This window comes from Equus quagga, chromosome 11 (assembly GCF_021613505.1).
Source record: "Equus quagga isolate Etosha38 chromosome 11, UCLA_HA_Equagga_1.0, whole genome shotgun sequence".
NCBI lineage: Eukaryota > Metazoa > Chordata > Mammalia > Perissodactyla > Equidae > Equus > Equus quagga.
In genome coordinates, this window is record NC_060277.1 from 84,156,833 (window position 1) to 84,170,254 (window position 13,422).

At 48.7% G+C, this 13,422-nt stretch overlaps 2 protein-coding genes across 5 annotated transcripts in view; both read left to right on the forward strand.

Moving 5' to 3' along the window:
- The window catches only part of RNF43 (ring finger protein 43), a 59,856-nt gene extending 57,533 nt beyond the window's left edge, over positions 1–2,323 (forward strand). For all 4 annotated transcript variants that reach the window (XM_046676554.1, XM_046676555.1, XM_046676556.1 and 1 more), the window contains one exon: positions 859–2,323. In XM_046676554.1, the coding sequence (XP_046532510.1) occupies positions 859–902 (44 nt within the window). In that variant the 3' untranslated portion in view covers positions 903–2,323. The remainder of the gene's footprint in view (positions 1–858) is intronic.
- Positions 2,324–3,780: 1,457 nt separating this feature from the next.
- SUPT4H1 (SPT4 homolog, DSIF elongation factor subunit) lies at positions 3,781–9,609 on the forward strand. Its single transcript, XM_046674374.1, has 5 exons — positions 3,781–3,935; positions 4,503–4,609; positions 8,356–8,411; positions 8,694–8,747; positions 9,195–9,609. Exons 1-5 carry the CDS (start codon positions 3,867–3,869, stop codon positions 9,260–9,262), a joined length of 354 nt encoding a protein of 117 aa, XP_046530330.1. The 5' UTR covers positions 3,781–3,866; the 3' UTR covers positions 9,263–9,609.
- The last annotated feature ends 3,813 nt before the right edge of the window (positions 9,610–13,422 follow it).

Consider the following 13,422-nt stretch of genomic DNA (forward strand, 5'->3'; position numbering starts at 1 on the left):
AGGGCCATGAAGGTAGGGCACTACGCATCCAGCATTATGCCCTATAGAATTGTGCAGCACATTTACCCTGCTCACCTACCCCTCATACAGCTGCCAGGGTCATCTTCTTCAAATGAACTGTCCAGAATCTTCAAATGTTCTGTTTTATTCACAGTAAAGAAAAATACAGACTGGTTTGGCCTTCCAGGCTTTTTAGTACCAGCTAGCCCCTAGCTTCCTTCCCAACCTTACTTTCCATTCTTCCCCTTCCCTTCCTGCCTCATGCTGTAGCCAAACTGGGTAAACACTTCGTGCAGTTCCTGCAGCCCAGAATATTCTGCTGCCTTCCTGTTCCTATAAATCCAATTCTTACCTATTCCTGAGGACCAGCTGATTTATCTTCACTTTCAGGAAGCCCTTCCTGATTGCTCCACTTGGACATGATCTCTCCCCTTCTTCGATTCATCTGACTCCAGTCCTGTCCACTGGCATAACTGCAATTTGCATGCACACCTTCTCTCCTACAAAGTTGTCAGGTCCCTGCTTATTTATTTATTTATTTTTTTGTTTTCTGTTGGGCACATGGTAGTAGGCCAGATTCAAGAGTACTTAATAAATATTTTTTGGATGAATGAATAAATACCAAGTATTGGTAACATACTAGTTGCTATATATATTTCTCTTTATCTAGATTTGTTTTCTCTCCCTTGTGTCCCAACTGGGGCCCCTCTCAGCTTTCAATCTAAATATCCCTCTGGACACATTCCCTGCTCCTCCCTCTCTGTGGTTCCTTCCCAGCCGTACTTTGCTGCAGGTGGAAAAAGCAAGAGGCTGGCCTGACATTCAATGACCTCTTTCCTCCCGTTTCTCTAAATGCAGGCTCAGAGGAGGAGCTTGAGGAGCTGTGTGAACAGGCCGTGTGAGATGTTCAGGCCTAGCTCCAACCAAGAGTGTGCTCCAGATGACTCAGGGCCCTACCTGGCACAGAGTCCTGCTCCTGAGAGAAGAAAGGACCTCAGAAAACACCCCTCTCTTTGCTGTACTTCCTGGAACCACTGGAAGAAGAGTGGTGATGGTGGGTGGCAGGAGGTATTGTTTCCTGCTGCCAGCTCCAGATCTTGTCTGCAGAACACATCTGCAGTGCAGCAAGTCTGTGTCCAGCCAGGCAACCAGCTGCTGCCTGTGTGGACTGGCTCCCTTGAAGGCTGTTTTTTGAGAGCAGAAAGCTAGGAATGGGTAGATAGGTGTTATAATGGTGCTGCTCCTACCCTCAGCCCCAGCAGTCTCCCTCATCCCAAGCCTCATGTTCATACCAGCCAGTGGGTCCAGCTGAATGCATGCATCTCCTTCCTTGGGTGAGTGCTGCACGCCAGCTTTGGCTTCTCCCAGGTAAGGCTGCTGCATCAGCAGCAACCCTGGCTCTTACCATTTTCCTTCTTTCCAAAAGGATCAGGAGCATTGGCGAGCCCTGAGCCCTAAAAAGCAGAGCTCTGCAGCTTCTCCAGGCAATGTCTGCCCTGGTGCATAAGGGAGGATATTTTTTCCCTTCTTGTCCTTAATTGTCTGATTCACTATATTAGGTCAGAGGGGAGGCTTTAGGAAGCCAGGGTGTGGAGTTCTGTCCCCAAGGTGGTACAGCACCTTGAAGAACCTGAGATGAAGCCTCTGATTTCCAAACTCCCTTGTCACTCCAGGAGCCCCAGTTCATCTAGGGGCTGGCGCTGGTGATAGGGAGAGGGAATAACTCTTCCTTGGAGATCTCCTATCTCAAAGTCTCAAAGTAGGCGGAAAGAAGATTTCTGCTAGACTTCATCTAGGAAGAGGGAGGATGGAATGAAGGTAGAAAAGGTAGAATTAGAGCTGAACAAGGACAACAGGGAATTCTTCTCTGGGAGTTTTCTCTCACAGCAGGACGGGGAACAGGGGGAGAGCAAAGGAAAAGCAAAGTGGGACCCTTGGGGTTAGATGGCCCAGAGGTCCAGCCTCCTAATAGAAGCCATACAGGTCAGGGTAAGCCATGCGAGAGTGGAGTTGCAGCAGGAAGTCTGGCCTGGGCAGCTGGTACCAAGTGGGCAAGGGCTGAGGGGTTTCCTTAGGGTGACATTCACCCCAGGGCAGCTTGACCATTGCTGGCCCCTCTAGCATTATCCCATTTGGAATGTGAATGTGGGAGCAAAGTGGTCATAGGACCCCACCTGGGAATCTTCTTCCCTCAAAGTAAGTGGGGAACTAGCACCTAGGCACCCACATGGGTATTTATATCTGAACCAGACAGAAAGATGCTTGAATCAGGCACTATGTTGAGAAATGTATTTATTTGCTAATATATTTATCCACAAATGAAGTCTGGTCTCGTGTTTTTGTTCTGTCACAACTGTCACTCAGGGTAATGACTTCATCTTCTGCATCGACAGAAATAAATTACATCTGATATCAGAGGCTAAGCTCTGATTTATGAAAAGATAGGGTAGAGTGGTGGGCTTGGCAACAAGAATGGGTTTGTAAGCCCCTAAAAGCATGGTTTAGTGAGATCAGGGGAGGAGAAAACATGGCTGGATTCTCACTGTGGTTCAGTTGTTTTCTACATTATTGCTGTACTCTTTACTTCCCGCTCTAATTTATGATGTTTCAGTGACTTTCTTTGTGGCCCTGGGTAAATATTCTGTGCTTCATTTTTTTCCACCCATAAAATGGGCTTACTTCGCAGTGGTTGCAGAGCTCCACTGAGATAACATAAAGGAAAGTATTCAGTGCCAGAGAACATCCCAACCCCAGTCACAGAGCCCATCTGAACACAGCATGAGACATGCACAAGACAGGCCCGCCTTGAAGCAGCTCAGTCTCAATTAGGCCTGTTTGGGAGGGTGGAACAGCAGGGCCTGAAACTATTTATATCTCAAAGCTTCAGTTCAGATAAACACAAATGACTGTGCTCTGCCTACACGCGGGACCTCGGAGGATCAAGAGAGCCGGTGCCGGGCGTAGGAAGAATTCCGCGGGGCCCGGGGAGGCCTTGCTTTCATCTTCCCAAAGCCCTCCCCGCTCCGCCTCTCCGGGAAAGGGCTGGCAGGGGTAGTGGTGGTCTGCTGCCCAATTCTGAACCAGAGAGCGACATTTAGCTTCCTATAGGGTGAAATTAAAAAAAAAAAAATCAAAAGGACGCAATCTCCTATAGATGTTCTGAAGTAAAGGAGCTGTGTCTAAATGCTAAAAGCTGCACAAAGCGTAAATTATCGGCTGGAACGAGGAAACGTACGTAAAGAGTTTTAAAAAATAATTAAGCAGGCATTTTTCCGCCGTCCGTTCACGGCCGGCATTCCTGCGGACGGCCAATGGAAACCCTATCAAGCCCTCGCCGTCAGGAAGGAGGCGGGGCTGTCCCCGGCTTTCTTTCCGTCTCTGCAGAGATAATCCAGAGGGAGACAGTGGACTCTCTGGCCCCGCGCTTTTACAACGGGCAAAAGAGAATCTCGGCTGTCACCCGGGAGCCTCCCAAAGGGCCCGCGGCCTGGTGCCAGCGGCCTACATCAAATGGCCCGCGCCGCCCGGTTCCGGCCCGCGCCGCGGCACGCTCTCGCGCAGGCGCCACCGCGCCGCCCCTCCCCCACGGGCCCCGCCCACAGGGCCAACCGCCGCGCGGGCCTCGCCCTCGCGCAGGCCCAGGTGGCGGGGGCGCGCGCCGGCCCAGGTGACTCCCGGCCGGCCCCGCCTCCGGGCGGGAGAAACCATCTCCTGAAGCGGGGGGGAGAGGCGGGGCTCGCGGCCTTACACACCGGAAGAGGAAGTCTGAGCACCGGATGTGTCGGGCATTCTGGGTAATTCGCTGTTTACTTCCCGTGAGCGAGGGGGCTGTGGCACAGTCGCTCGTTGTTCTTCCATCGGAGAGGATGGCTCTGGAGACGGTGCCGAAGGACCTGCGGCATCTGCGGGCCTGTCTGCTGTGTTCGCTGGTCAAGGTATCCATCTGGGACGTGGTTTAGTCGCGGTGGGGGACCAAGCTGGGGGAAAGAGGGTAGAACGGGGCTCCGGGATAGTGGAGAGAAAGGTAAGGGCCAGGCCGCCGGGGGTGGCAGGCGATGTGGGGGAGCTGCAGGAGGTCGTTGTTTATGTCGGTAGGAAAGCAGGCAGGTTTGGCAGCCGTGGGCACGGGCGGTCTTACGTGCTTTGGAATCCTCAGCTCTTAGCACAGGGCTGACCCCTTAACAGATGTTCGGTGAACTTCTTTTGGAGCCGAAGTACACCGGGAGTCAGAGGAGGGTGGGAATCTGCAGCTGAGGGAGTAGTCGTAGGGTGCCTGACCCTGAGGAGACTAGGCAAGGGAGTAGGTAAAACGCCGTTGGGAACGAGAGAGGAAGGAGTGTGAGGGTGGCACTCAGGAAGGGGCTTCTGGGAGTGGTGGGTGGGGGACCTGGTGAGATAGAGCGAACGTAGAAAGCCGTCTCCTTGACCAGGTAGAAGTATTGAGAAAGCTCCTGTTTTTGGCCTTGTCCATGCTCACCTCTCTCCTTTTTTCCCCCTCCCAGACTATAGACCAGTTTGAATATGACGGTTGTGACAATTGTGATGCATACCTTCAGATGAAGGGTAACCGAGAAATGGTATATGATTGCACCAGCTCTTCCTTTGATGGGTAAGCCCCTTTAGATTCTTTCCTTCCTTCTACATTCCCTCCGCCCCCACCCTAACCGACCCACCCTACCCCACCCCACCACGTAAATGTGGGGCAGGCTTTTGAGACCTAATCATAGTTGGTCTCAAAGTTACTTTGAGACACACTAGTCCTATGCTGTCCAGTACAGTAGCCACTACCCACGTGTGGCATTGAGCACCTGAAATGTGGCTGGGTTAAATTGAGATATGCTTTAAACGTAAAATGTACTACCCTGGATCTCAAGGGCTTAGCGGGAAAAAGAATGTAAAATATCTTAATAGTCTTTGTATTAATTATATGCCTAAATGATAATACTTTGGATATATTGATTAAGTGAAATGTATTATTGAAATTAATTTAACCCGTTTGTCTTTACTTTTTTAAACATGGCTGCTAGAAAATTTCAAATGATTTGTGCAGCTTTCATTATATTTCCACTGGACAGTTTTTCACTGGAATGTTAGCTCATTAATGGTAGGGAGTTTGTTTACCTTGTGCGCCATGATATGGCATAGGGCCTGGAAGGTGGTGGATGCTTAATAAATGTTTGTTGAATGCATGAAGATCCATTTTGAAAATGAAGAAAAAGGAAGGTACGGTAACAGTAAACGATTGCCCCAAAGCTGATGCTTTTAGAGAACTGTAAGAGGACCTATAAGAAAAGTTTTCGCTTGGCAAGATTGTCCAGTGGGGAGAAAGGGAAGTGAGAGAAACATAAGTGGCCAGGTTTCAATTTTCCTTCCTCAAGGTAGGAGCCAGAGGGCAGTGTTCTTTGGGGGTTAAGGAGGTACTAAGTTTCTTTGGGCCTCTAGGCCAATTAAGAGTTTATGCACAAACTGGCCCAAACCGGATACTTGCCAAGGTTCCCTCAAGGTGGGCCAATTCCATACCTTCTTTGATTTCCTTTAAGGAAGAATAAGGGATTGGGCAAAAGAGAGGTTCTCGTGGGACCTTTACTTCCTACATGTGCACGTACAGACTCAGGTGGATACTCCAGTCCCTAGTGCTAGCAAATGAACGAAGGGACTCCCATCTATGGGTGAAGTTCTGTGTTGGCTGCTGTGAGAGATGTCAAGAGTTACACAGTGAGGGGCTGGCCTGGTGGCACAGCAGTTAAGTGCGCACGTTCTGCTCCAGTGGCCTGGGGTTCGCTGGTTCGGATCCAGGGTGCGGACATGGCGCCGCTTGACAAGCCATGCTGTGGTAGGCGTCCCACATATAAAGTAGAGGAAGATGGGCACGGATGTTAGCTCAGGGCCAGTCTTCCTCAGCAAAAAGAGGAGGACTGGCAGTAGTTAGCTCAGGGCTAATCTTTCTCAAAAAAAAAAGTTACACAGTGAGATACTTACTAGCAAGAGAGACACAGTGTAAAGTTTTGCATATTAGAGTTAAAAAAATTGTAAAATGTACATAAATTTACTTTTTTGTGTGTGTGTGAGGAAGATTGGCCCTGAGCTACCATCTATGCTGATCTTCCTCTGTTATGTATGTGAGTTGTGCCTCAGCATGGCTGGTGAGGGGTGTAGGTAGGTGCGCAGGATCCGAACCTGCGAACCAGGGCCACCAGAACAGAACGTGCTGAACTTAACCACTATGTCATGGGGCCAACCCAAAAATTTACCATTTTTAAGTGTAGAATTCAGTAGTATTAAATTTATTCACATTATTGTGCAGCCATCACCACCATCCATCTCCAGAACTTTTGTCGTCTCATTTCCTCTTCCTGTCAGCCCCTGGCAGCCACCATTCTACTTTCAATGGATTTGACTACTCTAGATACTTCATATAAATGGAATGATACAATATTTGTCCTTTTGTGACTGGCTCATTTCACTTAGCATAATGTCTTCAAGGTTCATCCATGTTGTAGTGTGTGTCAGAATTTCCTTGTTAAGCTGCATAATCTGTTGTATATATGGACCACATTTTGTTATCCATTATATACTGATGGACAGTTAGGTTGCATAACAGCCACCATTTTGGCTGTTATGAATAATGCTGCTGTGAACGTGGGTTTACAGGTATCTGTTGAGGTCCCACTGTTCACTTGTGGGTATATATCCAGAAGTGGAATTGCTGGATCATTCTATGTTTAATATTTTGAGGAACCACCATACTGTTTTCCATAGTAGCAGTACCACTTTATATTCCTACCAGCAGTGCACAAGGGTTCCAATTTCTCCACATCCTTGCCAACACTTATTTTCTGGTTTTTGATAATAGCCACCCTGTTGGGTGTGAAGTGGTATCTCATTGTGGTTTTCATTTGCATTTCCCTAATGATTAGTGATGTTGAGTGATCTTTTCATGTGCTTATTGGCTATTTGTATATCTTTGAAGAAATGTCTGTGCAAGTCCTTTGTCCATTTTTTTATCAGGTCGTTTGCTTTTTTGTTGTTGAGTTGTGGGAGTTATTTATATATTCTGGTGCTTATTGGCTTTTGAAGAGTGAGTATATCACAGGCTAAAGGACATCAGAGGAGGGTTAGATGAACTCAGCATATGAATCAGACTCTTAAGGAAAGAAGTACAGGATTTTTGAGGAGGTTGAGGTGAGAGAGGCAGAAAAAGCATTCTAAACAAAGAGATTGACTCAAGCAAGAGCATGGAGTGGGAAAACCAGGGTATGTTTGGAGAATGGTGAGAATTGTTTAGGTTAAGTCATAAGATTGGATAACAGGTGCTGTAAGGCTAGAAAGATAGTGGAGGAGAGAGGAGAATGTGCTTTTGGCCAGGCGAATGGCCGGCATACGTGCCTACCCCAGGTCAGTCTGCTGGGCCAGGGCAAGTATTACCCTACTCACCACCCCTGGAGGTGGGGTCAGTTCACTCAAAGCATATGGCTGAGAATGTGGGATTTGCATGGGAAGAGAGGCTCCCCAAATAAGAATCCAAGATTGCTGCAAGAGGAGAGGGAATGGTTTGAGGAGGCAGTCAGCAAATATCAGTGCCTAGAAGAGTCCTGTCCCAAAAGGCATCAGTAAGAGTTTGAGTGAGTGAGTGAATGACAAAGATAACCCCCAGCTTCTGAAAGCACCTGATGCACACCTGTTAAGTAGCAGGCTTCTAGCCCTTGCGTAGCCTTTCTGTTGCCTGTGCTCTTGGATCACAGCTACGCTGGGAGGGACTCTTAGGATAATGAGAGCTAATGTTTATGTAGCATCTGCTCTGTGCTAGGTGTGTTTCGTGTATTAGATCAGCCTTTGAGTCTTATCCTGATGAAATTCTGAGAGGTCTCCATATGTGTGCCAGACTCTACAGCTCATTAGAGGCAGAGCTTGGCCAAGTCTAACTTATTTCTGGTAGAAGGACCCATTGTTTTGAGTCACCCTCCCCTTGACACTAGACCGAAGCCCCCTAGTGGTTGTGTTGGTTGTAATCAGTAACACTGGCCATCTACCTCTAAAGCTATCCTGTTTGCCAGGGAATCCTTGGGCTAAGGATGTTCTTGAGCCTAGTGAGATAGTCTTTTGGCGGTGGTGACTGATGAGAGGGACATAAGTGCAAAGGACCTTTGTCAGTACCAGCTTTGAGTCAGCCCCTTCCCAGCATTAGAACTCAGTTTCCCCTGCTTTCTAGTAGAGACTCAAAACTTGGCTTTTGCATATGTTTCCTCTCCCGGCACTCTTGTGCTGGCTGGGAACAGTAAAGAGGGCAGCTCCCGTGGTCTGTCTGTTCTCTAGTAGGGGAGCCTCAGGCTAATTCTGTTTCTTTTCCCTTCCCAGAATCATTGCGATGATGAGTCCAGAGGACAGCTGGGTCTCCAAGTGGCAGCGAGTCAGTAAGTATCTCCCTTTCTCCTTATCCTAGTTGTGTTGTTGTTGCTGTCTCTCGGGTCCAGTGGGGGAGTCTTAAATCAGGGTAAGTGGTTTCAGAGGGAGAAGGATGGGGTTGTAGGAGAGAAAAGGAAAGTGCCTTGTGCTCTGTCATTTAACGCTTGTAGCCAAAGGTAGTGATTGCTCTTCTCTTGGAGTGGGAGCATTTCTTTCATTTTTAGTTTAAGCCTCCATTTGGTCTTTAGTCTTAACTCATTCTTACTGCAATCTCTTTTCTTCTCTCTCAGGTAACTTTAAGCCGGGTGTATATGCCGTGTCAGTCACTGGTCGCCTGCCCCAAGGTAATACTAGTCATAATGATAGTCAATGTTCATTTATTGTGCCAAGCTCTGTGGAAGTCCTTTATGTGAATTAATGCCAGTTCTCACAACTCTGCGAGGTAAACTGGGCACACACAGGTTAAATAACTTGCCCAAGGTCACCCATCAGGTAAGTGAGGAGCCAGAATTTGAACCCAGGCATTTTGGCTCCAGAACCCTTGCTTTTGATGACTACAATGTGTCTCTTTTTCTTCTCATTCGTACCAAGTCATTACCAGGCACTAACCTGGGTCTTCAGTAGTAAAAAGCTGACCAAGCAGGACTATTGAGCAGTCTAGGAACTCCCGTTTGCTTAGCCCCACCCCTCCACCCCACCCCAGCCAAAGTGGCAGCTGAGGGACCTTTCCTATCCTTCAGAATCCTGGAATCTTCTTCCCTCATGGAGCTGTTTTTTATTTCCTGCCACAGGAATCGTGCGGGAGCTGAAAAGTCGGGGAGTGGCCTACAAATCCAGAGACACAGCTATAAAGACGTAGCAAGATGCATGGCTGCCAGCATCTTTGCTCCCCATCTCCTGCCTCTCCTTATTTTTTGTTGTGGAACTAAATAAGCAGAGCTTCAAATACTTCCCACTCTCCAGTTCTGAGACTCAGCGGACCGTTGAGAGAGCAGTACAGCATGTCCCTGGGCCATTTTATCTTCTTTGGACTACTGGTGGGGGTGGGAGGGGTTTGGATTGGTGGATTAACAGAGACTGAATTGGTTGGGGTGTAGGATGCTGGTTTTCCTACCCACAGCCCAGGGCTGTGCCCTTGTGCATGGGCAGGAGTCTGGGTCAAATGCCAATAAACATGAACCCCTGAAAAGGTTCTTAAGCCCATGAGAGATGCCTCGTTTCCTTCTTTTCTCTTAGCTGGGCACAGTAAGAACCGGTAACATAGTGGTTAAGTTTGCACACTCCACTTCAGCGGCCTGGGGTTCACGGGTTTGGATCCTGGGCGTAGACCTATACACTGCCCCTCAAGCCATGCTGTGGCAGCATCTCACGTACGGAATAGAGGAAGATTGGCACAGATGTTAGCTTGGGGACAATCTTCCTTGAGCAAAACGAGGAAGATTGGCAACAGATGTTAGCTCAGGGCCAATCTTCCTCACAAAAAAAAACCCACCCCACAAAAGTTGCTTTGTAAGCACCTTCTCAGAGCAACAGAGGCTCTTTTGCTCCCCATTACTCATCTCTGAGCTCCAGGGTTACAGCCTTTTCAGTGTGCTTCCTTGCGTCTTGTTGGAAGCTCTGCTCTCCTGAGTCTAGGCAACCCCATGGGCCTGGTAGTCCTGGTGTCTGGCGGTTGTAGCCATCTGCCCTCTAGACCCTCAAGGGACCCTCAGCAGGTGTCCCTTGAAATAATAAGGCTTCTTTGTATTCTTTGACCCTTGGCCAGGTTTAATACTTTTTTTCCTTGTCTGTTTTCTTCTTTTTCCTGCTCTTTCTATGCCTTAGGCTAGTCAGTGGCACTCATGACCTCCCTCCCCCATTCACATCCCTCTGTATTCCCCTAAGGAGACCCAGCCTCAGGTGGCTTTTGCGTCTTGGTCTGGCTAGTTTGTACTTCCCCTCCCTTTCTTCTCTGGCCTAGGAGGGACCTTGAGTGATGTCATGTTATTGGCCAACGTGACTTACTTGTTTTAGAGGTAAAAATTTACCATAAATTCTCATTTACTTAAATTTCCACAAAAATCCTGTCAGTATCCCCATGATTTCCCTTTTTTTAAACACATTAGAATCACCTGTAATTTATTATTTTCTTTAGATTGGTGCCTGAGCCGTTGCCAATCTTTTTTTTTTTCCTTCTCCCCAAAGCCCCCCAGTACATAGGTGTGTGTTCTAGTTGCTGGTCCTTCTGGCGCTGCTGTGTGGGATGCCGCCTCAGTGTGGCTTGATGAGCGGTGCCATGTCCACACCCAGGATCCAAACCAGGGAAACCCTGGGCTGCCGAAGCAGAGCGTGAAAACTTAACCACTCCACCACGGGGCCAGCCCCTCCCTGTTTCTTGTTCTCTATCTATAAAACAAGAATGAGTATACTCTGTCTACCTCAGGAATGTTGCAATTATAAAAATGAAGCAATGGGAAAAAAAATTCCGTAACTTAAGTTTTATAAAAGGTAAACTTCGTTTGCTGTCCTTTTATTAGCCGTTCTTCAATATATGTATGTGCACAATCAACCAAAATAGTTGGGGAGGGGCTGGCTCCGTGGCCGAGTGGTTAAGTTCGCACGCTGTGCTGCGGTGGCCCAGGGTTCGGATCCTGGGCGTGGACATGGCACCACTCGTCAGGCCACGTTGAGGCGGCATCCCACATCCCACAACTAGAAAGACATGCAACTAAGATATGCAACTGTGTTGGGGGGGGGGGGGGGGGGGGGGGAAGTTTGGGAAGATAAAGCAGAAAAAAAACAAAAAGAAAAAAAAAAATAGTGGGGGAAATGCCCAGAACCACCAATGCGGGGTAGCTCTGATTCATTGGCAAAGGTGCCTGCTCTACGGCTTTGTGTCTCTTAGCCACCTGGTGTTGCTAGTGAGTCAGTGTCTCCTTACCTGTGGCCTGGAGTGTGGGGGAACGAGGGAGAGATGCTGACTCTCCCCTGACCCGCTTTCCTCGTCCTCTCATAAGCCCGTGGGAAGGAAGCTGGGACTGGCTCAGGCCGCTCATGTCACCACTCACAGGTCCTCCTCAAACCAGAACCATTTTCTTTGGTGCCTTCAAGCTCTGAGGGAATGGTCTGTTAACCCAAATTCCACCTGAGTTTTTCAAAGGATTTCCCCTGCCCAGCAAACTGAAAGAGCTCCAGGGGTGGTGGTTTCTGTCTGATTTCAATCTGGAAGGAGTCTTGGGAAGCGGCCCCACCAGGCTAGAGCTTAAGTCCTGGAGGGAAGAAGTGGGTTTCAGCAAGAGTGCCTAGGCCATGCAGCCAACACCCAACTTTCACTGGCTTTCTCAAAAAGTCCCTTGGAAATCCCCGCTGCTGTCCTGTGTGTCTGACCCGGACGTGGCTGCTTGGTGAGAATGGAAACAGTTGTGGGGAGGGGAGGCAAGAGGAGCTGTGCACAAATAACCACACTCAGGCTGCCTCAACCCCACACTGAGCTGGGGCCCTAACTGTCAGCCTCGCAGGAAGCGAAAGACATAGGCACTGATGGTTGTGGGGGAGGGGGACCAGTTGCAGTGACCGGATTTCACACAGTTCCAACTGGATTCTGCCTAGAAGCTGCTTCTGAATTTGCTTTCTTGCTTTCTTTGGTCTTTGAACCTGCTTGTGGTGCCACTCAGCAGCCCAGATAGGCAATAAAGTGCTGGATCCCCATCCCTGGCTGGGAGCCCAAAGAAGCTGAAACAGAGACCATTGGTTCTTCAGGGCTCTTTGGGAGTGAGCAGTGCTGTGTGGTAGAAAAGGTTTCAGGAGCTGGTACTGCTGCCCTGCTCTCCGCATGCATGAGGGCTATGCCCTGCCCATTCTGTCTGTCAGAGGTCCAGCCCCATTCTGACTCCTGAGGTCCCATATCTGCCCAGCGTCTTGTTTGTTCCCTTGCTCAGTAGTTTGGCTTCTTTTCTTCAGAAAGGCAAGGCTCCTCCCTAGTTCAACAAGGACAGACTCAGGTCAGACAGATTAGAAACAGTAGTGACCAGGCTGCCTTCTCCTTGCCTGCTTATTGCTCATTCTCCACTCGCCTCTCACCACAGGCTGTGGGGTTAGGGTCTCTCCCCAAAATGGGCTAAGTGGCAGTGCATTGCCGAGTGCAGCCTCCAGCTCAAGGCAGGGTTTGGTAGCTGATAGAACAAGGGTCAGAACATTCTGGTCTTGGAGGGGAGCAGTTTCCCCAAGAGTAACGGGGATGGGCTCTTCAAGTTTGGGATTGAGGCCTCCCCTCTGGGCATGGCCATTACCTTCTTACTCCCAACCTGTCTATAACCTGTTATTCAAGCCCCCTCCCTGCCACCTGATCTCTGTGTGTGTGTGTGTGTGTTGTGTATACAAGAGACAGGTAGGTAATATTTAAGAACAGACTAATAACATCTTTGTCTGGAAGTCTGGTTCATGTTTATTATCAGTAAACCCTTCATTTAAATAGCATTTTACAGTTGACAAAAGGGCTTTCACATCCATTATCTTATTCAATCCTCACAAAACCCTTGTGTCATAGTTAACTTCCTAGGTAGTAATGAAGAGTTAAAGTGACCTGGTATGATCAAGTGGTGGAGCCTTAGCTCAAGAAATACATTGCCCACACCCAATTTAGTGCTGCTTACTGTTTCCGACATAGTTATCCCCAAACGCAGCAGGTTTGCTCCCTTCACGAACATCCCACAGAACCAGCGTGAGGCCTTAGCTTGTTGTTGCGTGAAAGTTACACGACCCTACACATTGAGCCCCCCTGACCACCATACTCCGACCACCTACATCTCTGGTCCCTAGGTCTAAAATTAGCTAAAGAGAGGGAGGCAGTGTGGGGAAATGGCCCAGGGAAGAGGTCCTCGGGATTTACTCAAGGAACCGTGTGCAGAGCATTGGGAAACTGGTCCAGTCCTTCTCCAACTCCCACCTCGCTGCATCTTCTCTTCCACTCCAGCAGCTCTTAGGTATCTGCCAGTCTGAGCTCCATACTCCCCAAACTCTCCTGCTTTTTTCTACTCACCA

What these genes read in the sequence shown, in the direction of transcription:
- SUPT4H1 (XM_046674374.1), top strand. Translation starts at nt 3,867, where the DNA reads ATGGCTCTGGAGACGGTGCCGAAGGACCTGCGGCATCTGCGGGCCTGT. An exon ending in TGCTGTGTTCGCTGGTCAAG is followed by an intron (nt 3,936 to 4,502) that starts GTATCCATCTGG and finishes TCCCCCTCCCAG; the next exon opens with ACTATAGACCAGTTTGAATA. An exon ending in CACTGGTCGCCTGCCCCAAG is followed by an intron (nt 8,748 to 9,194) that starts GTAATACTAGTC and finishes TTCCTGCCACAG; the next exon opens with GAATCGTGCGGGAGCTGAAA.